The sequence below is a fragment of the Apodemus sylvaticus genome, chromosome 21, assembly GCF_947179515.1.
Source record: "Apodemus sylvaticus chromosome 21, mApoSyl1.1, whole genome shotgun sequence".
Lineage (NCBI taxonomy): Eukaryota > Metazoa > Chordata > Mammalia > Rodentia > Muridae > Apodemus > Apodemus sylvaticus.
The window spans coordinates 11,151,461-11,178,982 of NC_067492.1; the positions used below are offsets into that span (position 1 = coordinate 11,151,461).

General features: G+C 47.8%; 1 protein-coding gene across 1 annotated transcript in view; it reads right to left on the reverse strand.

Moving 5' to 3' along the window:
* Cdh13 (cadherin 13) overlaps nucleotides 1-27,300 on the reverse strand; it is a 1,029,145-nt gene extending 1,001,845 nt beyond the window's left edge. The window contains exon 1 of the mRNA XM_052167056.1: nucleotides 27,147-27,300. Coding sequence (XP_052023016.1) covers nucleotides 27,147-27,191 — 45 coding nt within the window. The 5' untranslated portion in view covers nucleotides 27,192-27,300. The remainder of the gene's footprint in view (nucleotides 1-27,146) is intronic.
* Nucleotides 27,301-27,522: the final 222 nt, after the last annotated feature.

Sequence of the window (27,522 nt, forward strand, 5' to 3'; positions counted from 1 at the left end):
GAAGCACAAATAGCGCCTTGGCTGCATTTCGGGTTAATTAGGCCGTGGTCAGAACTTATCTCAGAGGATGAATGGTGCGTGTGTCCTCATGTCGTCTGCATCTCCCTGCAGCCCACTGAGGGAGAACTGAGTGCCAGTCTTACTGGGACAACCAGCTCACTGACACTGGGCTGGCCAGGGAAGAGAGAAAGCAGGGGTCATGGACAGCTCTGTCCCTTTAATATGACACATTACTCTGGCCCCTGGGCAACAGCCACATTTCCAACAGCCACCTTCCTGGACCCACTTTAAAGTGGCTTCTGCCACACGCTTGGGAGGCAAGAGGCTAGATTTTTGGCTTTCACAGCTTAATAGATTTTTTTTTTAATCTTAATGAATATTAAATCCTAACCAGCTACATCATTCCAACAGCTCATCTTGGGCTGTCTTTGTTAACATCCACACATATTTCACCTTTATTGCCGGAACGCAATTGTAGCTGCATCAACAGACCTCTAAATAAAAGAAGGGGGAGGCGAACAAACATCACCTGCTCAGCCGAAAACCCTACAAATCAACGCGTTTTCTTTCTTCCGTGCCTCTGTCTGCGTCAGGAAATGCACATTGTACCAGCGATGTCATTAGACTGGGGGTTAGAATAGGAAGAAACACAGCGTAACCTTCCAGCAGATCTGGATGTCCACCCTGGGGACCTCTTATCCATTCAGCTTGGCCTCTGGCCTCTGAGTGTTTCTGTGTGGTCAGGGCTTGCGCTGACTTTGTTTCTCTTACTGACTGGGGATCCCTGTGAAGTTCTGCCTTCCCTCACCCTGGCAGCTGCAGCTGAGACCGGGCTCCACAGTAAAGAACTGTAGTTTGTCAGTCGTACTTGGTTGATAGACAATTTGGTCATCACCCCCTGATGTGGCCACATTTATCTTAACTCCTGTGTGTGTGGGTGTGTGCTGTGTATTTGTGTGTATTGTGTGTGTTTGTGTGTGTGTTGTGCGTGTTTGTGTGTGCTGGGCAGTATGTGTTTATGTGTGGTGGGCAGTGTGTGTTTGTGTGTCATGTGTAGTATGTTTGTGTGCAGTGGCAGTGTGTATATGTATGCTGTGTATTGTGTGTGTGCGGTATGGTGTGTGTCTCTGTGTGTGGTGTGTGTGCCTGTGTGTGGTGTAGTGTGTAGTGTGTGTGTGTGGTATGTGTGTGTGTGGTGTGGTGTCTGTGTGTGGTATATGTGTGGTGTGTGTGTTTATGTGTGGTGTGACCTGTGTATGTTATGTGTAGTGTATGTATCTGTGGTGTGTAGTGTGTATTTGTGTATGGTGTGTAGTGGATGTGGTGTGTATGGGGGGTGGGCAGTGTATGTTTGTGTGTGGTGTATAGTGTGTTTGTGTGTGGTGGGCAGTGTGTGTGTATAGTATGTACTGTGAAGTGTGTGTGTGTGGTGTGGTGTGAGTGGGTGTGGTATGTGTGTCTGTCTGTGGTATGTGTATTTGTGTGTGGTGTGACATGTGTGTGTAGTGTGCATATATGTAGTGTGTGGTGTATGTATGTGTATTGTGTGTAGTGGGTGTGGTGTGTGTATGTGTGTGTGTCTGTGCATGTGTGTGGTGTGTGTTTTGTGTGTGTGTGTACAATATTGAATGTGTGTGATCCTACACACACCCACATACTTAAATCAAGAGGCTCCCTAAGTACAGAGGCTGGTGTCACCTTCTCTCTCTCTCTCTCTCTCTCTCTCTCTCTCTCTCTCTCTCTCTCTCTCACACACACACACACACACACACACACACACACACACACACACACGTGTCCTAGTAGCATCTTATGAAAGCCAGATCCTCCACCAGCTGGTTCCAATCTATAGGATAAATGCAGTCTTGTTTGCTGCCTTTGAAGGCTGACTTCATTCTCCAAGGCTGTTAATACAACCTCCCGACTACAGTTTTGGTTTCTACTGAATGGCTCTGCTATGACTTCTACCACCCTTCAAAAATAATGTCGTTCCCAGTGGGAGGCAAGTTTGTTCCCTTACCAGCCCCCATCAATAGGACACATGACACACTTTCTGGAGTGTTCTGTTTGCTTCCATGGTGAGGATATGGGGAGGCTCCTGGGGCCTAGTGAGCAGACACCAGGCACTGTGTCAAGGACAATCCCCACCACAAAGACTCAGTTGGCCCCAAACAGCAACTGTGCTAAGGTGGAGAGACAAACCTGCCTCGGGCTTACCTCAGGACTAATCAGGAAATGTTTATAGTTGTCAAGTCTGTCTTGTTCCCCATCACCTTCATGGAGCTGCAGAGCTGGGCCTGGGGTGTTTACAGACAAGGTAATTTGTTTCCCCAGGATTGTCTCTTCTTCAGCGACCACTCCTAGCAGAAGAGCTATGACGTTGAGTGCTTGTCAGAGTGAGCCTGAGCCATTTCCTGTTATTTACAGGATCATATTAGTTTATGCCAGTTTTGATTTGGGAGCAGGCTACACACAAGCCATTCTTCATGACTGCACATAAGTGCACACAGGGATTTATGAATGGACTGGCACTCTCTCTGTGTGCTGTGGCCTTTCTTGACATTCTGTGTCCTACTCCAATCCTTAATACAGGGTCTCTTAACTGAACCTGGGTCCAGAGAGCCCCAGTGATCTTCCTACATCTATCTCCCCAGTGCTAGGGTTAAAGTCACACATGCAAATACATTCGTTCAGTCCTGGGGATTGAACTCAGGTCATCAGGCTGGGCAGCTGGTGACTTTACCTGTTGAGCTATTTACACTGGCCTTGTACAGCCAGCAGACTAGGAGGATGACTGAGAACTGGAGATCTGGGGCCACCAGTGGCATGACACACTGGGTGTGTGGCTCTGGGATACTTCACTGATGGGACAGCTATGGTCAGTGTCAGTCTTGAAGCTCATGAGAGAAGCAAACACCAGAAAGAGCTTCTCTCTGGGACAGGTGCATGGCGCCTTCTGCCTTCATCTGGGTTGGCGTCTGTTCTTGGCCCTCAGCTCTCCCCACATCCCAGAACGTGAAAAGAGTCTTATTTTCACTTACGGCAGTTCTCCTAACAGTTCAGCATTTATATCCTTACCCACAACCCCTTCCGCCGAGCATGTCTGCCCTCACATAAAAGTTGTCAAACATTTTAAATGTTATTAAATTGTCCAGTAAATGGGAATGCCCAAAGAAGTGAGCCAATCAATCAGGATTATGCCTGAGCTCCAAAAAGACAGGAGGAAACCATTATTAAGTTTCCGGATATTGTGCCTCCTCTCCCACACAGCCTTTATCTAAATCGTCATTTAATTGGCAGCCTTCAGCACTGTCAGAATTGCATTCTGAGAACCCAGAGAAGTTTTCAAACATTCTCGCAACGTTACGTGCTTGACTCAAAACTACTCAAGGGAAAAGAATGATCCTTTCCCCTGGAGACTGAGGAAGGCTGAGTGAGTATCACCAGGACTGTTAGAAATTGACCTGCAGTCAAGCAAAAACTCAACTCAGGCCACAGAAACTCAAACCAGACACATCCTGAGTTTAAGGCACAGAGAGCTGGCCCTGCTGTCTCTTCAGATGCTTCAAGGCTGACACTTGCAGAAGCTCTCCTAACAGTAGGACATTTATATCCTTACCCACAGCCCCTTCCCCCTCTGGGAGCAAGAATAGTTCCCTTCTATCTCTGTGCCCCTGTCTGCTGTAAGTATTTCTGAAACACCCGATATAGTTGGGTCTATAGGAGAGTCAGCCCTCAGGCCAGAGCACATCCTTCTAACTAGATCCTGGGCTGGAAGAAACCTGCTTTTCCTTCATCACTGTCCAAACTCCACCATTCATTAAGTCCCATTGGCTGTTCAGCATCTAAGATCCTCTATGGCCCGTGTCCTTTCCTCTTCTCCTTCTGGAGTCTTATGAAAGACACCTTAGGAGCCTCTTCTTGGACCCTCCACAAAGGTACAGTCTGCTAATTAGTACTTGATGTTTCTCTGCTGCTTATCCAGGAGCACATTGGGATGTAGCTCAATTAGTGGAACCCTTACCCAGCATGTACAACTCCCTGGGTTCTATCCCCAGCAATGTGTCAAAGGCACGTGATCTCGGTACCCAAGAGGTCTCAGAGAAAACCTTCCCAATCCTCTTTGCTTTTTACACTCTTTCTGTCCCCTCTTCTAAAATGCTCCCTGACCCGTAGGTACAGGGAGTTGTTTTGCAGATGTAACCTTTGGGACTGGGCTCCAAAACTTTTCACTTTGGTTGTGGTTTTCTATAGTGGTTGCCATCTATTGCAAAGAGAGGTTTCCTTGATAAGGGATTAGGACTACCTATGGCTATAGGGACAAGTATTTGAAATGTAGTTAGGGGTTGTACTGGTTTAGTAAAGTGGTCATTGTAGAGTCTCCCCCCAAGATCACTAGCCTTGGGCTAGTTAGCAAGGTTTTCAGTACTAGGTATGGTACTTCTTGTTGAGAAGGTCTTAAGCCTCTGTTGGTTACTGCCAAGGTGTGTGTGTGTTACTACTGCACTCCCCGGGTTGTTGCGCCATGCTGGCTGTTGTTTTGGTTCATGGTTGTCATGGCTGGGCTGCCTCCCTTCTTTTGGATGATTTCATGGTGCCTTCTGAGTCTCGGGAGGGAGATGCTCAGGTCAGTTCATGCTTAGAGACATCTGGGCCCTGTGCCTGAAGTGCACAGGTCTTTAGCAATAGGAACTTATCTTCAGTCCCTGGGGTGGAGTGGGACAACCAAGAGCAATATCGATAGTCTACAATGTTTTAGGAGCCTCTTGGGCAACCTTGCATTTTGGTGGCTTCTTGATCCCCAGCCTCTGTGGCAGCCTTGCATAAGCTGACATGTTCATGTAAAGAACATACAATGCTCAGCATGCACTACATTTTTTTTTTAACATCTTTTGCTCAGCTTTATTTAGTGGGCTTCAGTCATGGAATGGATCTTGCATTCCAACTGAAACTCATGGAAGGTCAGGGGTCCTTCAGAGACTCTCAGTTGTGGGTGCCTCCGGGGAGCTAAAAGGCTTTAAAAGTCAGCTCTTTTAATTAGGAAAAAAAAGCAAGCAGAATTCTAGATTAGAGCAAACGAGTGACATGGGCTTGCCAATCAACCTCAGAAGCTTTCTTGACTGGTTTGCTTTCCAGAATCAGGGACTGTTCCACCAAGTGGAATCAAAGGCCAAGCTCACCCAGCACAAGCTAAGTATGGATTGTAATGACATCAAAGGGAGATCTCCAATGACTCAAGATACAGTGGCAGCAACCACCCAACCACTTGAATGGCTTTCTGAGGCTGTCAATCAGGAAGAAGTAGAAAGAACATTGGGTCTCAGGTGACCAAGCTCCACCCATCTTGTCATCAATAGAAAGCTCATCCTGGCCTAAGTGAGAACGACACCCTCTGAAAGTGGCCAGAAGACTTGCTATGTTCCCATGACTCTCTATGGCCTGGGAGTCACCTGTGACAGTCCACAGTGACAAGCTTTTCCGAAGCCCTGAAATCTGCAGAGAAACGGAGTGCTGACTTCACACCCTGGTGTCTTCTCTGCAGAATAAGAGGGTTCTTTGGAAAACACAGTGACTTCAGCAAGTCTCCAGGGTACCTGTCTGAGGTACTATATCATGGCTGAGCCTGACCATGACAGGCAGAGGAAGGGAGCTGACATAGGTCACTCCAGAAAGTCACTGCTTACAAATCAAAAGTAAAAGTTGTGGCCTTCAGGAAGACAACAGGCCCTGATAGCATTCTTCTGAGCAGACAAAACTGGTCGTTCCTAAATTCTCAAGTCAAATACCACCTTCCCTTCTGTGCCTCCCTGGACTAAGCCAGCACCATGCAGAACCCTGCTTCAAGCAGCCTGGCCAGTGGTCAGTACCAACAGCCTATCTCAAACCTCAAGGTCGAGGCTATTCTTACTGGAACATTACTTAATCTTGTTCCTTTGGAAGGTACAATGGGGCCAGTTAAGCCCAGTAGCTTCCCTGGTAGTCCCTGTGTAGCCCTGTTCCAGTGCATTACCTTCTCTTAGTGTTGTTCTCCTAACAGACTTAAGAAAGTGAACAGTGAATTCCTTTTCCTGACGCTAGCCAGAAAGCAAGTAATGATGAGACATACACGGTCAATATTCTCTCCCAATTAAATGACAACTCTGTGGAGTCAGGAGACCTGGACTCAAATCTTGGTTCTGCCAACTGTACACTGTCACATAGTGTATGTGAGAACATAGCTGGGTACTAGACATATATATACACGGTACTCTATAAGTATTGATTTGGTATATGAGCATTTATCAAGTACCATATATGTGTTTATTAGGATACTTCTAAATTAATGCTTGTTACAACACAGAAGAAGGTGCTGATTTTAGTCTGACCATCAAAAAAAAAAAAATTAAAGTCCTATCCTTGAGGGACCATCTCAAGCTGCCAATGTCCCTCCCATGTAACATAAGCCCCTACCACTCCAAACTTACACTCTACCCACAGGTGTCTAATGAGTGCATCTTCTCCTAGTTCCAAAACCATGCAAACATAAGCATCTATAAGATATGACTCAACACTACCGAAAAGCCCACAACATGCCTCTTGACTTCTTCTGTCTTTTCTATCCTTTATCCTAAATTTACAACTTTAGTTGCTCCTGAACTTGTCTCTCTGGGCAGACCTTCAGTTTGAGCTCCTCTTGTGCAAGCTCTAGCCTTACTTAGAGGATATCTGGGCCACTCAACACACTAGGAACTGTAGTATCATGTAGATCAGTCCTGAGTATCTTCTCTAGTGCCTCGGAGAAGAGGCATCCTTGACAGGGCAAAGAGGAGAATAGCACAACAGGAGTGTAGAGCTGGCTTTCTGGAGTCAATATTGGGAAGATGAGAGGGACTCAGACACAGAGAGAGATGGTAAGTCAAACCTCTTCATCCCGACAACAGGAAGTCTTGGTGGGGGAGCAAGATAATCCAGCACCAAGCCAGCCCAGCAGGGATTGCACTAAAAAAGGCCAAGTGGTCAGGTTAATAAGGCTTTTAGGATTCCTCATGCCAAGCCTGCTGTGCTCGGTCCTCTCCGAGCACCAATTATAAGAGTGTAAAACTTTGTGGACCGGAGAAAGGGCACCAAGTTCATGGCAGTACCAGGAACTGATGGCTCTTCATCCGCCCCCCCCCTCTGACCCTCCCAAGTTCTTACTGCTTGCTTCTACTGCCTGCTAACTACCTCTCAACTCTTCAGTGGTGGGCAGGATCCATTTATGAATGCTTCCCTCAATACAGCAAAAGGAAAATTCAGCCTAGCCTGTTTCCTTATTGCAGACTTCAGAAGGCTAGCTCCCAAGAATTAAAGCTGCCATACCAAATCCTATTGTCTACCCCCACAAAGATGGTTACTTCCTGTGGCATCTCGTGCAGACTGGGGCTCCAGATGTGCTTTCTCAGGATGTACTGGGTAACCAAGCTTCTGTTTCTTGACTCATAGCTTGGGGTTTCCAGGACATGACATGAATGAGTGTCTAGGACAGTGGTTCTTATCCTGTGGGCTGTGACACCCTTTGGGGATGTGATAAGCTTTCTCAGGGGTCACATATCAGATATCAGGCATAACAGATATCTATATTACGATTCATAGTAGTAGAAAAATAGCAGTTATGAAGTAGCAATGGAAATACTTTTATGGTTGGGGTTACCACACATGGGGAACTGCATTAAAGAGTCACAGCATTTAAAAGCTTGGGAACCACTGGGCTAGGAGTTCTGCTCAGTTTCCACCCAGAGGGTACCAGGCAGGCACTGGCTGAGCTTTTTCACAGACGCCAGTTAATCCTCTGGGGAAAAGAGATGAAACTGTCCTCCTATGTTACAGATACAAAGCAGAGAGCTGTGGGCTTCTCAGAAGAACAAGAGGCAATGGAGTTGAGTCAAATCCTGGCTACTTGGTGGCTCCACTCCGGCCTGTAATTATTTCATTTCTCCATTTTGTTTCTTCCTGCCCTCCTCTCTTCTACACAGAACTCTCCCTTCCTACCACTGCCTGCATTCCTTGGCCTGTCACTTGTCACTTGTCACTGTGTACCCCAGACTGACCAACCACTGCATAGATTCCCTCAAAGTGCCCTGGCATCCCTGCCCTGTGCCACAATCCCTATCATCTGACTGGACTTCCCACAGAGGACCAGTGAACACGCTTCCTGCCAAGCCTGGGTTTTCTTCCTCTACCTCCTTCTTGCTTTCTTCCCTTCTTTTTCACTACCCAAGAGTTTCTCCATTCTTAGTGTTCCAGCTTTTCCATTTGGACTTTGTAACAATCCAGATTGCTTTTTGCTTTGTTTTAACCCATGTAGTTAGCTGAGCCAACTTCTCACCAGCCATCTACCCATGTACCCATTCATCTATCCATTATATACAAACATATATCTTCCATTCATCTGTCGCATATAATATCCATCTTTCCTTCCATCCATTTATCCATCATCCATAATACATACATACATATCCAACCATCCACCTACCCCAGCTACCAACCACTCACCCATCCAACCAACCACTGTCCTCCATCCATCCATCTCTTCATGCAACCATTTAGCCACCCAGGCATCTTGGAATCCAAGCCAGTCACCAGGAACCCATCAGTCTGTTATGTCTATGCACCCATCTCTCCATCCTCTGGCTCATTTCATCAGGCTCTAAGCTCAGACTTGCTCTGACCATGAGCAAGTGACTTTATTTCTCCAATCTTCCATCACTCCACTTGTAACACAAGAAAAATGAAAAGAATAGCATATAAAAATGGTTTTCAGGGTTACATGCAAGAAAGGACATGAAGAAATACGATTTAAAGTGGAATCTACAATATATATTTACTCCAAGGATAATCTTCATCCACTTAATCAACCTTCAAACACTGGGCTTCTTTCTTCCCTTTCTCCTTCCTCCACTTCTCATTAAGCACCAAGACTCTGAAATCAAACTTGGCCTTTCCTGTGACCTTTATTAGCTTGTAAGCTACAATCTTGCCTCATTTCTCTCCTGATCCAGTACAGCTCCCACACTGCCCCCAGATTCACTTTTCCAAAGGATCATTCTCTATTATAGCATCCTCTTTCCCCAAATCACCGCAGGGTCAGAGTTGATAAAACACTGTTTTCAAGAGGATTGAGAGATCTTTCCCTTCGTTTACCTTTTCATTTTCTTATCCTTTCATTAGACATTTAATACAAACACATCAGTAGAGACATGTAAACTAGGAAGAGGTGGGAGGAGATTGCTCAGAATCTCAGTATGAGAGAGAGCAAACCTGCAGATAGGAGATTGATCTACTTCCTCTCACACCGCATCCCCCTTCCCATAGAAAGACGCTTGTTGTGTTAAGAGGATCCAGCAGTACAAACCATCTTGTACCTGATGTTCATTTCTCACTTATATGGTATTTCTCTTGTTATCGTCTTCATAGTTATCTTCTTTAATAGCTGTGTAATATTCCATTGAGCTGCTTAACCAATTTCCATTTGCTAGAAACTGAGCCTATTTGTAAGACATTTAGAGCACCAGGCACAAGGCAACCACTCAATAAAGGTTGGCTATTACTACTATTTCCAATTTGAGCTATCACGTATAATATATAGAAATATTTTATTTTGCACAGCTTCTTACATACTTATCTGCTTCCCTAATACTTAAAACAAAGATTACTGGCCCAGAGGGCATTGCTGGGTTTATGCCGCTTGATTCCGACTCCAGCAGACATGGCTAGATCCCTCCCACATCCACCCACACTTCTGGCCTTTTCACAGATGGCTTGATCAACCATTGACTACAGGGATGTATACCTCTGTTGTGAGATCTTTTCATGAACAACTGACTATTTATCCATGACAGGCTACTGATGACAGACCTAAGAAATTCTTCTGCTCAACACTTCTGCCTAGCGAATCCATGATTTTGCTGGGGTTACTTATCAGAACATGGGTGAGGGGTTACTTACAAGAGTGTGGGTGATCACGGGAGCTCCATTGCTGAACAGCCCACCCCAGCATGGGTGAAGACTCATGAAAGCTGTTACCTGGAGGCCCTTACTTTCCTTCAGGGCTTCTCTAGAAGGCTCTTCTCCATAGCAACTGCTTGCTGATTGTATACGTTTGGGTGGGGCCTCTGTGGGTCTTGTAAATTCTTTGGGTTTCTGGGCCTTCTAAGTTTCCCCCAAGTTCCTGAGAATTATAGGTCTCCTTCCACTTTCCAAAACCTGATATGTCTCAGGTTAAAGGAAATCACTAACAATCTCTTGGCTTGGTGCTTTCTCTGAGTCTAGCGCCTGTCTCCAGCAATTCTCCAGTCTCAAAATTGATGACATCTGGGGCAGCTTTCAAACACTGTTGATCAGATCTAAGACATCAAGGCCAGAGCCCACATGTCCTTAAGGTGAGATGCTTACTGAGGATGCTGCACTCCAGCTCCCAACGGTTCCCAGGAGATGTGAGCCCCAGGTCTCACAGTAGTAACCGGCTAAATAACAGAACCCTTGGATCTCCGGTCCCTTTTTTCTTTCCTTCTTGCCCCTTCGGTGCCTCCCCCACATGATTGCATTGAACTCAAATCCTCCACAACTTTGCTTTGGGGAGAATTCAAACTACAACTGATATGCCATACAAGTTGCAAAACCATCCAGTGTGTTCCACACTGGAAATGGCCAACTTCGATTATGGTTTTTGAGGTCTCACTGTTTTTCAGACCAGTATACAGTATACAGTAGAATACCCTGGCAGAGGGACCAGGTAGGTGTCCTTGCACTTGCTTTATAGGCTTCCTAACAGGGACACAACCCATGTAAGCTACTTGCAGATGGCCAGCCAGGTCCCCAGTGGCACGGCTGGGGTTCAAGCCATAATTCTCCTCCCCAAGATTTAACAGGGTCTCACTATGTAGCCCTGGCTGTCCTGGAGACTGGCTTCCTTAAATACCCAGAGATTTGCCTTCCTCTGCCTCCTAAGTGCTGGGATTAAAAGACCTGGACTGGGCTCTGAACTCTTAATGGCCACAGTGTCCTTCCAGGTACTTCTGGAAGCAAACAGAAGGTCTTGTGGCTAAAATAACAGCAATACTATTAATAGTGATGAACTCCATTGTACCAATCTAATCTCACCATGGTGCATTTGCATTGACTGGCTCTCAGAGCTGTCTCCATTGCCTCCTGAACATGCTATGAGTGTTTCTACTTTGAATCTGGACTTAAGTTCCTCTCGAGCTCATAACTTCTCTTGGCTAGGTTCTATTTCCCCACTGTGGACTTGATCTCTTACTATTTTTATCTCCTTCCAACCATACCTGTAACTGATACGCAGAATTCCTCTCTACTGCTTCTAAATGGAAAGTGATAAGGGACACCTCATAGTGACAACCAGAAGCACCCAGAATGGATCATTCAAGACAGGTAAGAAACACCACCTCACCATTGCCTTCTTTGACCTCCTGTAACTTCCTCTTCCTACTGCCTAGACCTCAGCTGTCTTCCCTGTATTCATCTCCAAGTGTTTAAAACTTCAGAAAGATCATCTGCATAAGTGTGGCTAAAGCAGAAAGGCTGTGTGGAGGCCCAGTTCTGACTTCTCTCATTCACTCTGATTAAATGTCGGGTTTTGTGAAGTCACTTGTCAACTGGTCAACAACTTTGTCTATTAGAGATGCAAATAATTTTTATTCCATACTGCAGAGACCCTGAAGATAGCATCCTATTTCACACTAACCACTTTCGCCCCAACTTTGCAACCTTATCCTAGCATTCCTCTGTCTAATTCTTCATAATAAATCGCCTGTGCTCTCTTCACAGTCTATGGAGTCATCAAAGCATCTTCCTTATTTGCTTAGAAGTGAATGAGTTCCAGAGAACACACTTGTCCTCTGGAAACTTAAACCCAGATGGCAGTTTGCTGCCAGGTGTCTTTCCACAGACCCTACTTTAGATTCTGGCCCCAGCTGATAACAGGGTGGGGAAAGATGAAAGGTCCTCGCTTTTGATGGACACTGGAGGAAGCTGTGCTTTGGGGCTGGTGTGAATTGGATGACTGTAATTTGGGTTGCAATGAAGAATCTCATGGTTCTGGGGCTGTTCCTTATTATTCTAGGGTACTGAACAATGACTTCAGCTTCTGCTTGCCACCTATCAGCAGTACTCCCCTCTCCACGCTGCAAGTCTCCAGACATGACTGCCAAGTTCCTGTAAGGAGCAGTTGCCCCCTGTGACCTCACTTCATATGCTTTCAATCATGAGAGATGTCAAGAGCATCTCCGGGCATTAGCAAATGACACCCAAAGAATTCTTCTGGATGGGCTCACAAAACCCAAAGACATTCTAAAAGCTTCTTCTAGTTTCCAAACTACGGCAGACACAGAGCTCTGGGTCCACCCCCAGAGGGTCAGCTCAGACCAGAGACTATTTCTGAGGCTTTCAGGTGCTTCTCAACTAAGAACAGATCTCTAGAGGCCCATATCTGAGATGCTGGCAGCTTGCTTGCCACTGTGTGTACTACGACTCTCCTTAGAGATTTCCTTACACCCAGGGATTTTGGAAGAGGGTGCAGCCCTTGAGAGCCCCTCTTTAAATGCTCAAATATGTTCTTAAGTCTCAGAAATGCCCATTTTTAAAGCACTGACCTCTACCTGGCTTTCTTCTCTGGGCAACTGCAGAGTTTCCCAAAATAGATGATGTAGCCATATTCTCTACCACCATTATTAGCTCTTTTGTGGACCCCGCTGTCTCTTCAAGGCGTACTACATGGTGGTACACCAAGAAAACTGACCAAGGAGACCAGAATCAAACCTTCACGTGTGTTTACTTATTCTCTGGAATGTTTATGAACTAGAGACAGAGAGAGTTGGAGAGATGACTCAGGGGCAAAAATGGCTGCCCTTCCAGAGGACCTAGGTTTGATTCTCAGCTCCCACATGACAGTTAGCAAGTCTGTAACTCTAGCTCCAGAAGATCTGATGCCCTCTTCTGGCCTCCACTGGGACCAGGCAAGCATGTGGTAGACAAACAGACATGCAGACAAAATACCTGTACTCATAAAATAAAAATAAAATACATCTTTGTTTTTTAAGACGTAGGGAATAAGGCTGGAGAGGTGGCTCAGTGAGTAGGATACACACACACAACAAACTAGGAAAAACTAACAGGTGCCATCACAAGCTGTCCCGAGCTCTGAAGTTATATGTCCCCAGCCATTAATGCCTGTCCCAATACACCTGTTCCTTGAGGCTGCAGACCCAGGAAGGCACAGATAGCTCCTAAGCTTTGCCTTTATAAAGTCATACATGGCAACACACTGACCTGAGCCTGGCCAGGAGACCAGCCCTTTCTGGTTGCACTGCACATGGCTAGCGACTCAATCACTGTGTACTTAAACACACACACACACACACACATACATGCAACGAGCTAACCCATCTGTTAGGGCAAAGGGAGTAATCTCCAGAGCGTGGGCGGCCTGGAACTTGCAGATCCCTGAGGGTTAGGAGGGGGTATCCTTAAGTGGGAAAGTAAGAGGTGCTGGTTGTTGGCAAAAGACCCACATGAGGCTCAGATTCCCTCCCTATCACTGTTCAGTCTGTCGGAGTCTTTGACTGACACAAGGCCATGGCTCATGCTGATTTGGGTAGGTCCTAAATCCTTCCCTAAAATGGTATCAACTTGAGCATAATTCCAGTTATAGCATGCCAACCAAGTTCATTCCTCTGTCTTCTTCCTGCCCCCATGGAAGGGAGGTCGATCCCCTAGAACTGAAACAGGACATATCCAGACACTAAATTCTCAGCATAAGGGAGATTTATTACCCAAGAGGGGCAATCAGTGAGCAGTCTCTCTCTCTCTCTCTCTCTCTCTCTCTCTCTCTCTCTCTCTCTCTCTCTCTCTCTCTCTCTCTGTGTGTGTGTGTGTGTGTGTGTGTGTGCACACACACGCGCGCACGCGCACGCGCAAACGTATTGGGCAAGGGCACTACAGAGGCAGCAGCAAGCAAGTGCAAGCAAAAAAAAAGCAAGAGAAGATGTTTCTGCAAGAATGGGGCTTTAAGGGGAAAAGTGGGGGTGACGGGGAGCCTGTGTTAGCGTGAGTTGGTAAATTCTGAACAGACATGTTAGCCAAACCATGAATTTTGACTGTTGAACCTTGGTGTTTTGTCTCAGGAACATCAGTGGCCAAATAAGAGAAATTACCTTGGGCAATTTAATGGTTCTTAGCAAGGAGGAGAAGGGCAAAGGGCCAAACCTGTTAGCACAGTGTTTGCCATGTGTGGGCCTACTAAAGCCCTCCTCTCTGCCTCTGAAGAACCTCTTCCTCCTCCAAGTTTCCTGTCAGCCCCTTAGACAGAGAGCCTGAGCTGGGCTAAGAACCCTGTGGATGAAGAGGATCCTTAATGGACTTTACAAGTCAGCAAAAGATTAGTGGAGAGCTCTGTCTTTGTTCCTAATGGGCTCAGATACCTGCTGCTTCGGGTCATACAGGTGACTTTAATTGGATGAAGTCAGCCTGAGAAAAATCCGTGCTGCCAACAAGAGTGAGATGCAGGCCCGAACTATCTAGTTCTCCATCTCAGTGCTGCCACCTTGCCAGCACCAAGTTTCTCAATCTCTCTAGTGGAGGGGACAGGAAAGTGCAGTGGTTAGTTTCCAAAGTCAACTGGACTTAGAATCACCAGGGCAACACACTACTGGGTCTGCCTGGGGTGTTTCCAGAAAGGTTCAAACAAATCAGAAAGGCCCACCCTGAATGTGGGTGGTCACTACCTTATGGGCTGCACTGGGCTCCAGGACTGAACAAAAGGATAAATGCACACTGAATTCCAGCTTCATCTCTCTCTGCTTCCTGACTGTGGATGCCACGTGACCAGCTGCCTCACGCTCCTGACGCCATGACACCTCGCAGCAACAGACTGTGCCTGTGAAGGGAATCAAAATAATCCTTTCCTTCTTCAAGTTGCCTCTTGTCAGGTGTTTGGTGCCAACAATGAGGGAGGGTGACGAATACAGTCATATTCTGCAGCAACCAAGTTTGTGGAAATAAAGTGCAGTGGAACCATTCATGACGCATGCCTGCAGCAAAGGTCCTATGTCCTATGTGCAGGCACCAAGCACCCAGAGCCCTGTGCCCCGACAACTATGATCCAGAGTTGCTTGGTTTTCTGTCTAATCACACTTCACATTTCATTGGGACACAATTAATATGGCATGATTTGTATCAAAATATACTTTGCTGTGGGCTTAGGTAATATGTTCATAGCACTGGTGGGCGTGAATCACCAATACTATCCCATTTCAAAATATTCCTATGATCCCAAAGAAACCCTGTATCCTCATAGTCCCTCCCTCTGGCCTCTCCGAAGCCCTAGGCAACCACTAACCTGTTTTCTGTTTCTGTGGGTTACAGAACAGCTCTTTCCATTGCATAGATTCACATGACATGTGGCCTTTTGTTTTTGAGACTGAGTTTGAATCTCCACCCCAAAGCTGTGTGACCTTTACTGGGCCTCCAGGGTCTTCCCCATATAGGCAATGGAGTCAGAGTGGATTCTTCATTACAAAGACTTGGTAAACTGACCCATTCAAAGCTCTGGAGATGGTCCTTCATAGTCAACACCACACAGGGAAGGTTCCTCACCCATGGTCAACACCACACAGACAGCCACCATTTTAATGCTGTTATTATTTCTGTCTTTGCAGTTCTCCTGCCCTTACTGAAAGGCTGGCTGGGATAAAAAATAAAAATAAGGTGCAAACCCAGGAGTGGAAGGTATGACTAGGAGCCCAGCTTCAATGAATGCAAGGAGTCTCATCATACACACATTAACGATCACAAATCTAGTTCTTTCAAGGGGGTGGGGGGAGACGGAAGGAAAAAGAACAATGTCACTACTGCAATTAAGTGTTGTGAAATTATATCTTGCCTGTATTCTTTGTTATGCACTGTACATGGCTGCATGCATTATACATTTTTTCCATATTGATTACAGCACAGGCTTGCATACACAAAACCACGCACACTGCACTTTAATGGGCAACTTCAAAGATTTCAAGGTTAATGACAACTCTGTGTTTGCTTTAAACCCTGACTTTATAGCCCAACCTCTGAGTAAAATTCAACTCCATTGTATGTCAACAATACCAATTTAGAATTATTCCAGATGAATTAAATCAACAATAACAAAGTGGAATCTCTCTAGATGAATTCAACCAACCAACCCACAGTCCAGAGCTGGATGCGAGGCTGCAATTGACTCCAATTGTTCAACATCTATCCACGGAGCACCGATTCTGTTCTCCACAGCCTCACAACATCACTTGGAAAGTAAACCACATAATCACAGGGCTCAGAGGGTGGCAGAAGTGAGTTAAGAAAACATGGGAGTATAGTAATCTGTTACCCAGGAGCCAACAGAGAGGCAATAGCTGTTCTCTCTCTCTCTCTCTCTCTCTCTCTCTCTCTCTCTCTCTCTCTCTCTCTCTCTCTCTCTCTCTCTCTTCCCTGCCTTATAAAACTTCATAGCACTCATTGCCACATGATAGACAGCATATATCCCCCTGCTCAGTTGTGTCACTGTGACTATTCACTGAAAGACATCTGGTCTACCTTCCTCACGTCTACATTCCTGATGCCTTGAAGGGTGTTACACTTAGCAGGTACTTGGCAGTGATGCCTTACTGAACGAGTGGGTGAGGGTCATTTCTTTCAGATTCCTTATTTTCCTCCCATTTGCTACCCTAAAGACAGCCACAGTTCACTCCTCTCACCTCAGTTTGTTTACTTATTAATTACCTCAATGGAGTGGGGAAATGTTCTATATTGAAAACAAAGCAAAGGCAGCAACCCAGGGCATTCACCCAGTGCCACCTTCTAGCGGGGAAGGGAGTATCTAGAGATGCGTGCCCACCCCCAAATCAGAAATCTCAGTAGAATGCTCATCAGATGAGGACATGGTTCAGTTGATGAAGTTCAACAAGACGGCCAGAATTTGGATCCCTGAACCCACATAAAAGCCAAGCGCGTGTGTTGGCCTCTTGTAATCCCTGCACTCAAGAGGCAGAGATGGGGACCCCAGGGCAAGCTAGCCAGCTAGATGAGGCAGAATTGGTGAACTCTGACTTCAGCAAGAGACCCTGCCTCAAAGGGAAGACTGGTCAAAGAAGACACCAGTGCCAGCCTCAGGCATCTGCATGCACACACATTTCCATACACAGACAAATATGCATATACATCTATGTCCCCACTCACAAGTAAACATGCATACACACACTCACAACAATAAAAATAAAATAGATAGATAAAAATCTTAAAAAGAAATGTCCATTACCACGGTCCTTTCTTCCATTATTGGCTGTATTTGGGGAGCAGGGGGTTGGGGTGGGGATCCAGGAACTCCTGACAGTAGTAAATGGGATACCATATATTCATACCAGGGTACAGACCAATACTCCACACACCTGCATGCCTCTCCATTCTTCTTCTCAGGAACCTCCCAAACCCTGGATGCTCACCAGACCAGCAAAGGGTCCAGAGAAATACAGAGGACTGCATGGTAGCAGGAGCACCAGGAAGAGAGCACCAGCAGAAGGTGGGCTCAGGTAACAACTACCTATCTGCTTGTCTTTCAGATGGATGATTCAGATTTTCCATCCTGTACAGACCCCGGCAACCATGAGCTTGTTTTCCATGACAGTATCAGATCAATGCCACAGTCAACACTGGTGTAGTGGCATTCCGTCACTCTGTGTCTGCGCACTCACTTCTGAGACCTTGGTTCACCTTCCAGAGTGATCCTTGGCACCCAAGCTAGTATCTCTCCATTGCTATTTGGGAGAACTCAAAGCAAGACACTGAGTTAACTATCATGCCTGTACATTTGAATAACAAGGAAGCTTTAAGGGTTATACAGCCTCCATAACTAATGAGAACTAAATTCAAACCTGTCCTAATGCTGCTCTGGGAACTTACCATGGACTTTCATGGGGGCCTATGACATAGCAGTGGAGTTCTGCATAAAGGAAAAGCTGGGGTGGGTGGTGGGTGAATGGGGGGAAGGAAGCCTGTTTCCTTTCCAGCAATCATGACCATAGTTACTTGTAAGTATCTTCACCACTTATCAGGCCTCTCTGCAGCTCCAAATTCATGAGTGTATGTGTGTGTGTGTGTGCACCAGCAAACATGTAAGTACCTATTTGTGTAGGTTCAAGTACATATATGTGTATGTATGCATATGCATGTAGAAGCTACACCCCTTCCCTCAGGTACCATCCACTTTGGCATTCCTTGGGGTTCTCGTCTGGTTTTAAGACAGTCTCATTAGGTAGCCCTGGCTGGCCCGGCCCTCATTATGTAGACCAAGCTAGCTTTGATCTTACAGAGAGCTTCCTACCTCTACCTCCAGAGTACCAGGACTATGGCCATGTGCCACCATACCTGGGTCAACTAAGGTTATTTACTTATTTTGTTTGTTTGTTTGTTTGTTTCTGAGACAAGGTCACTCACACCACCACACCCATCTTTCCCTCTGCCTGTTTGAACCGCATGAGCTGATCCATTTTATAGATGAGATCACTGAGGCTCCTTTGCTAAAGGTTGCACTGTGAATGGGAAGAAGGCTTGAAATAGCTTCCCAGTTCGTGGCGTGTGGGAGTCAGTTAATAATAACTTCTGAGACAGCCATTGTGATGTTTTAGGGAACTTACAGATTGGTAGTAGAAACCACCCACGGTGGGAGTATTTACACTACAGAAATGGTCAAATGGTGCAAACCACATGGTTTAGATTTTTTTTTGAAGAGGGAAAGAAAGAGAGATGCAGTTGTTAGGCATTTGGCAGAGCCCCACTGCCTGGCACCCAGTTGGATATTCTTGTCCTGGGCTCAGAACGTGGAAGTTACTGCCGACACACCTTATTCTGGAAGACAGGCTTGCTAGCATTCGTCAAATGACTCTGGAAGTGGGAGATCATTATTTGCTCCGTGTTAGAAATATTTCTAGCACTGCTTATTGAATGTTCACAAAACCATTAAAAAGGCTTGGCAAGGTTCCTCTCAAATATCTTTTGCATGAAAAAATCTCAGAGATTGGTTAATTGAAGAGACCTTACCTGGGCCACTCCAATGGAGGACATATCCAGTTTCCTATGGTGCACATCCCCAAGCCAGGGATACACAGGGTTTGGGGACACCCCTATACTGGCATCCAGATGCTCCTCTATGCACTGTACTGTCTAGCTAGCACTCCCACAACACACAGGCACACAGGGACTCAGCTATTTTCAAGTACCTGTGCTCCTCTTTGAACAATGAGTTCCCATTTAAAAATCCAGAACAGAAGCAGGATTCCTTCCCCTTCAGCCCTTGTCTGACATGTCTAAGCCAGGCACTCCCATACCCTGCAGGCCCTCCCCATCAGTGCCCTGGACCACTTATCTCAAGTGTCTTGTCCCCTCCCCTCCATGAGCTCAGGCCCATAATACCTTCTCCCAGTCATATCCCCCTCCAGACATTTGCTACCCTGAAGGTGATTGTCCTTCTGAAAGTGGAAATCAGACTGTGTCACTCCTTGTGATCTACATAGCTGCCCATCACTTGAAACAAACACTGAAACTCTTGAAGTGACCAACAAAGGCCCAAAGGCTTGCTACCTCTTGGCCACACCCCTTACCACTGTCTAGGCTGGGTTGGCCCCTTCTGCACAGAGGCTTTACTTATGCCTTCCATGTGGAATGCCTCTCCCATGCCCACCTTCTCCTGAGCTTCATTACCCCTTCTTCGTCCGGAAGCTCGGTGCTCCATCACAAGGCTGTCAGACGAGTCTCCTAGACCTTTGATCTGGGTCTGATGCCTTTCTTACTCCCATTATCCATCTGTTCATCCATTCGTGTTCGCTGGGTGCCTACGCTGTGCCAGGCCCTGTTGTGAGCCACAGGAATACAGGCTTGGATGAATCAGATGACAGCAATATGTGCCATCATGGGGTGGATATTTCAGTTTGAGGCCAAAGATAAAGACTGGACGAGCACAATATGTGTGGTGGTGAGACCTCACACAACTGTGTTGCTTTCCTTCACAGTGGTTGCCTTGCTTTTAAATTATTCATTAATTGATATTGATCCCCCCTGCCAAGCAGAGCCCCAAGAGAACAGAAACTGAATCTGCCATATTAGCAGCAGGACCCTAAAGACACCACTGTTACACAGAACACACTGGACCACCACGGAAATCCGAGGTATCTGTGGGCATGCTGGTCCAAACTGAATTCTCCTAAGAGCCACTTATTTCAGTCCTGAGGCCTGAGAGGGAGAGTCTCTGGTGGCTGAAATCCTCACCACACCCTTTTGAAAAGTCTCTATGTACCTACTTTGCCTGCAATTTTGACTTAAACCAAGGGCCAGCTGACTTCTGCAAAGAGACAGATGGCATTAAGGGCCAGGCAGTTTTAACACTGTAGTTAAAACACAAAGCAGCCATAACAATTCTATAAATGAAAGAGGTGTGGCTTCGGTCCAAGGAAACTATTTATAAAAACATGCTTCAGTCAGGAACCAGCCCACAGGCTATAACTTGTCACCTCTGAGTCAGATGTCCCCAGATGCCCACAGCTCATGGCAGTTGAGGGTGAGTCGACCCAACCCATCACCGCTCTGGATTCTACAGCTATTCTAAAGCATGTGCCTCAGGAGTACACAGCTACCATCTCTGTCCTGGATCACACGGCACAAGTGGTACTCTTCCACCTAGGAGGGAGGCAACAGCCTCGCAGACCAGAGGCAGAGATGAAGGCTGCCACATTCCTTTGCACATCCCCAGGCTCTGCAGGAGGATGAGCTCATTTCTGGCCCTCCCTGGGCATGATGTGTCAAGGCTTCCGCCCTCCACCCAGCCCAGCTTATATTCATCTGGGAGACACAGGGTCTTTGTGCCTCTACAGAAGATCGGTGACACTGGATGGTGTCTTTGAAGTTAGATGTGACATGCCGAAACATGCCTGTTGCTAATGTTAATTTTCAAGAAGTTGACTTTGGCTCGAGGTGAAAAAAATTTCACTTTACTTTTGGATTGTGTGGTTATTTTTACCCTCCTTTGGGAGCTGTGGGTTATAGCTATGGCGAACAAGAGTCCTCAGAGGCCTATCCAGTACAGTGGATGAGACACACACAAGTTACTGTAATGTTTGTGGAGCCAGAAAACATGTATAGCACTGACACTGTATTCAAGACCACGGTGGGTATTAAATGTTCAAGACAGACGTGGGACATCACCAGCAGCGTGCAGGTTTGAAGGAGGAACAGCCTCCATTGGCTCTGGGGTTTGAAGGCTTGGATCCGAGTTGGTGGTGCTGTTAGGGGAGCTGAGGTACCCTTGCTGAAGACGTATATCACTGGAGCAGGCTTTGGGTTCGTTAGCCTTGCCTCTGCTAAGTTTGTTCTCTGCTTTGTATTTGCAGTTAAGAATGTGATTTCTCCGCTTCCCGCTCCTGCCCCTCTGGCTGCTAATGCATGGGACTGTGGAGGGTGTAACATATCACAGGTCACATATCATATCTCTAACATACCAGGGCTCACAATGACTCAGCGCTGCAGGCTGCTGCTGGTTTGTGTGTCACTACAGTGAGTGGAGCCTCAGTCTGGGTACTATTAATCCCCAAGAACACTGATAATGATGTTCTGGGGGGAGGGGTGGCCTTGGTGCCCTCACACCCACATCTGTGTATTTCATTACGGGGATCCAAAAGTCACCACTCCTCCCCTTTATCCTCCTCATTACTGTGTGTCACTATTATTATGTGAATGTGTAGTGGTGGTGGTGGTGGTGGTGGTGGTGGTGGTGTGTGTATACACATGCAGGGGGGGAGTACACACACTTGTGTGCAGTTGTTCAGAGTCTACAGGAAAGCATAGAGTGCCCTGTTCCTCACTTCCTGTCCTGTTCCCTTGAGATAGGTTTTTCTCACTGAATTTGGAGGTAGGCTGGTGGCCACCAAGCCCCAGTGATCCTTCTGCCTCCATATGTTACCGAGCCAGGGTTTCAGGCACATTGGTTCAGGGGATTTAAGCCCAGGTCCTGATGCTTATACAACAAACACTCTTACCCTCGGGACCAATACCCCACGCCTGCACAACTTCCTTTTAAAGTAGCATATCACTAAAAAGTTATCCACATTGATTGCATTGAGCCTCGGTTTATGACAGCAGAATCATTCAGTGATAGGTTCAATTAGGTGGAATTCCTATAGTGGGTGCTGTGCTTCAGGGAGGGGCTGGGGAGGTTTCTGGCCAAATGTAAAGCAGGTTCTGCCCAAAAAGGGCAATAGTGTCTCAGCTGCTGCCAACCAGCACCACATAGAAAGAGAGCTCAAATAAATAGCCAGGGCCGCTTGAGTTTTCAAGAAATGCAGGAAGCCTGGACCATCTTTCACAGGTATCAATGTCAGGAATTTTAAAAGATTTGAGCACCAGTTGCCCCCATGGGTTCAAGCAGACCAGGAACTACTGCCTATCTGCAAGTCCTGTCCAGAAGCCAGAGTGGAAACATTGGGACAGATCCCATCAAGCAGATGGCAGGAGCTCGAGTCTGCTAATCACCCAATCCACCTCCCCCACTGGGCCCTGCCTATGTGGGGAGATGTCTCAGATGCCAGTTCTCCTCATTAGTTTTAACCCAAGAGGGAAGGATGATTCTCACCCTTAACCCAAGGATACAGCCGCCATCCCATATCTGTGGTGGCAGAGGAGACAAGCTCTGGAGAATTGTGTTGGCAGCGTCCCTCAGGAGGCCAGATTCTCCAAGGCGTCTGGACACCTTGCTGACAGCTAAATGGAAGGAGGGCCCAAGCCTCTGGCTACTTGATTTGATTCTACCCGACTGATGATTGTGATTGGATGACAGACGAATATTTCCCTTTCCTTTTCAAGAGGTGCTGGGGGGGGGGGGATTCACTCTTCTGGATGGTGCGTATCTTGGGGGAAAATTATCTTCCTTCCCAGAAGGAATGGATTCTGCTTCTGCTGCCCGAAGAACAAAGCCAGATCCAACCAAAGTCAAAATGTCAGGAAATGTCCAAACTTCGTCATAGTCCAGACTGCCTTGTCTGCAAAGTCCTTTGAAAATGTATTCCTTCTAGGGAAGGAAGGGTAGAGGAGGAGTGAAGATAGAACAGAGGCCACAGCACTAAGAAGGGAAGGGAGAAGGATGAGCAGTCAATGGGGAATGATAGAACCTCCCATCCAGGACAGTGCGCAGCAGAGAATCCGGAATAAAGAGAGTTTCATTCTGACAGACAAGCTTTGCTTCACAGGAATTCTCCAGAATGAGAACTGCAGGCTCGGGATTTTGTAAGGCTGTAGATGGAGCCCCCTTCTGGAGAAAAATTTCATCAGGTACAAAACAAGATCAAACCACACAAAGATGGGCATGTGTACGCGCGCGCGCACACACACACACAACCGCTGACCGATTTTTGGCTGTTAAGATAATGTGCCTGTCAGCCAGGTAGGAATCGAAAGCACAGCTTTGTCTTTTTCTTGACTTCCACAAAATAGAAGTTATCTGGGCTCCTCGGGTAGTTGTGCTTTTAGACAGAAAGGAGAGATGAGGGTTTGAAAACCTGAGCTCTCCTTTCATCTAGAGAGTTAATTTCATGTTTCCAAGTGATCGTCATAGTCCTAGTTCCTGAAGACAGTACCATTGCTGGGCATAATTTTGGGGGTTGGGAGTGGGAATGGGTGATTTTACTTTAACATACAGAGGATACTTCTAGAAGAGAGGAGGTAGAAAAGGAAGATCTGCTAAGAAGACCTTAGCCCTTCTGCTAAGAAGGGCTTCCAGTAACATGGTGGAATTACATAAATCCAGGTCACTTATTCAGCCTGGCGGTGTATTAAAACTATTTTGGGGATTTGCTAAAAATATTTATAATAATGTTTAGACATGTGAACTTTTACTACTTTGAATCCTTGGTTCCCTAGAACTTCTGAGTTAGTGCAGGCGGCCGTAAGCAGGAGCCACAGGCTGGCGGTGCCCTCACAGACTCTGAGCCCTTGGTCTCCTCGGAAAGGCTTCGCACATGAACCAAGCTCTTAAAATAGAATGGGCATAGTGACGGCCACATGAGAAGATGCAGCAGCTGAGACTCAAAGTTCTGAAAGGCAAGCCTCTCACTCTCGGGGAGAACTTTCCACTTTAAACCAATGGCACAGAATCCCATGGAATACTTCTGGGAACTCTGTGGAGGGACAGTCTCAAGACCTGAGCCACTCCCTAGAAATTAATTCTTGGGGGATTGCTCATGCATTGTGCGAAGTTGGGCTGGGTGGAAGTCCTGCCTCCTGGGAATGGGCAATCCTACCACAGTGGAATTTCTAACTCACACTTCTGCTCACTTGTGTCGGTGGCTAAATTCCAGCTGCTACTTCCGGGACAGGTTTTCCCAGAACACAGGGGGGGGGGGAGAAAAGAGGTCTTCCAGTCTTTATTGTTTAGAAGCCCCCCACTACCCCACCCCCAATGCATGCAAATGTGGAAGGTGGTGAGTCTGCCAATGAGCAGCGAGAGGCTGGTAGCTTCCAAGCTGGGCCCGGTGCCTGCTGTACGTTTGACTGCGTGGAAAAACACACACAGGCTTGCCCTAGCTCCGCAGGGCAGTGAGTAATATGCTTTTTCACATTGTTTTTGTCTTTTCCTCTGTTTTCTTTCTGCCTCAGGAAAGTTTGGGTTGGGCTTGTTGACTCAAAGGCACTGAGACACCCCCCTCCACACACACACACACACACACACACACACACACATTCATTTTTCCGGAAGGCACAAAGACAACCTGCCCTCTACCCCCACTCCTCTGCATTTAAGACTCTTGTAGGTGAACTCAACTGCACCCTGCAAGGGGTGGAGATTATTTCCCCTCCAGGTGCTTCTGCCCGGATAACAACAGTTACTATCCTCATGCAGATGAGCGCTCTGATTATGCAAGACAATCAAAGTGAGAGATAGGCCCCCCAGGGCTGGCCACTTATTTCCAGTTCAGAAGCGACTGAGTGGACTTTCAAAGCCACCTGTGCCAGCTGGCCCTGCAGGAGAAGACTCACACCGGTTGCCTAGCAGAGGTGCCCCCATACGATGCCCCTAGCTCCCCCCCAACACACACACACACACACACACACACACACACACACACAGGCTCTCTGGAGCTCCCCCACAGTCTGCTTTGCCCACAGAAGAGCATCCGTTTGGATGAGCCCTGGAACCTGATACATACATACTAAGAGAGGAGAACTATAAAAGTCCAGGGTAAGGCGAGAGCCTATGCCCCAGATGCCAACCACTCCCAGAGAGGCGGGACTCGTGAAATGCACTGCCTAGGGCTGCCTGTTGCACGCTGTGTATTCACCCAGCAGGCCCAGGCTGCTGGTAAAGAGATTCTTCTACTCCGAAGAGCCTGGGAGCTCTGTTAGGGAGAACAACTTGCCCACGGTGGGTCTAGTAGCAGCAGAGGGCAGGAAGGATCAGTCTAGATCTTTCTACCCAGGTGTGCTCTACCCCACCTTGCTAGGTTAGGAGACACACAACCTTCTGCCTTAGGGTTAGTTAGAGCCCTGGAGATGTGGGAAGCTGCTTCCAAAGCAACCATAGGATCCACAGCAGGGTCCTAGAGCACCAGCTCAAAAACCTCCTGTAGAAAAGAGCAGCAACTGTGTGTTCCCCGGGACTGTGTGTCCACTGAAGGAGATGTCAGAAGTCAGGACAGGAAAGCCTGCCCAGCAGGGAGCATCTCACTCTTACTCAGGGTCCTGGAACGGGCGCGCGCGCGCACACACACACACACACACACACACATGCCCACGCACCCTTGGGTCCTTTCTATGGTCATTGAATTTCTGGGGTGCCGGCTCCTCTACAGCAGCCATCTCCCCTTAGAAGGCTTCCTACAGAACCCTGACTTCCTCTCCTGTTCCCCACTTCATGCTCAACCCTGTGCCTCTTCTACTGGCATCCAAGAATCCTGCCTAGAAACTCAACACCCATGCCTCGGGCATTCCCCCCCCCCCCCGTTCTCTCTGCATGACCATACACTTCTGCACCCACCCACTTGTAGGCTGCCAGTTCTAGGTCCCAGAGGCTGGGTAAAAGGACGAGGGACTGAGCTAGTAGGCTCCCTAGAGCTTCAGTCCCCAGAGAAGGGCTGGGCGTGCCCCCTCAGCCTCCAGTGCCTGTCCCCTAAGTATTGCTTTCCCACACCCAAACTTCCAGGGATCTCCGAGCTTCAGCCGGGCTGAGGAGAGCCCCAACATGCCTCTCCCGCTCTCCCAACCTTGCCCTGGCACCGCAGCGATCTGGAGGGTTATCCGCCAGGCAGCTGCAGGCTGGTAAGGAGGCTTGAACTTTTCCTTGTGCTCAGCGCCACCCGCCCGCCCGGGGGAAGACAACAGAGGCTGCAGCCTGGGCTCGGGCAGGAGCTCCTGCTGTCTGGACAATGGGGGCCCAAGGGGTGGGGGTAGTGGGCCTGAGCTATGGAGAGGGGACCGTGCTCAGGCCCCTTTGAGCCGGGAGCTGGAGAGCCGGAAGACCCCCAAAGCCGGAGCGGCGGGCGCCTTGCTTTGAAAGACAGCAGCAGCCGGGCTGCGGAGATCTGCTGGCGGGAGGCGCCTTGCAGCTCGCCAGCCGAGCTGGGCGAAGAGAGGACGAGCGCCCCGGGAAGTCAGTGATGCCAGCTCCGGCCTCTCCCAGCCAGGCAGCCGGCTGAATCGAATGGCTCTTCCCCGGCTAAGGCACTAGGCTACAGAGCAAGCACAATCCCTAGGAGTCGCCTCGAAAGGAGCGTGTATCCAATGCATGAACCTCTGAAGGAGGCAAACCAAAGTTACCCCACTTGATATCAGCCTGGATGTCGCCTTTGCTTGCAAAAAGCCTCTGTCCTCCCCAGAATGAGCTTACACACACACACACACACACACACACGCACAGCCAGCAAGAGGAGCCAGGCTCCTCTAGGATCGGAGCTGGGGGTGACCTCCCATCTGAGCTAGCCGGGTCTATCTGCACGGCGGTTAGCAGAAGCCCCGCGCCGCGACCCTCCGATCGTTCTTGGCCATCACCGAGCAGGGCGATCTGAATGCAGAAAGCTGGTGGGAGCGCGCTGACTGCGGCTCACATTCCCTACCTGGGACAGCAGGACGCACAGGGTGAGCGGAGTTCTCGGCTGCATCTTGCCCGACTAGAAGAAGCGCCTGGCGGCGTTTGTATTCACACACGCGGCTGCACTGAGCATATTTTCCGTGGGAGCCAGCCTTTGAGGAGAGGCTCTGCCTCGCCAGCCAGCCAACTTCCCAAATAGATCAGCGGCAGCATCGCGAAAGCATTGGGTAGCAGCTGATGACCAGGACCAATGGCTTTACAAGACGGATTCCTTCATAACGCTCCCTCGTTTTGCATGGCAGATAGGGGCGAGCACCTCTCAGGGAGAGAGCCCCCTCCGAGCAAGGAGGCGGCACAGGCACATTGGCTTTTTTTTTTTTTTTTTTTGACTCCTGGGGCCC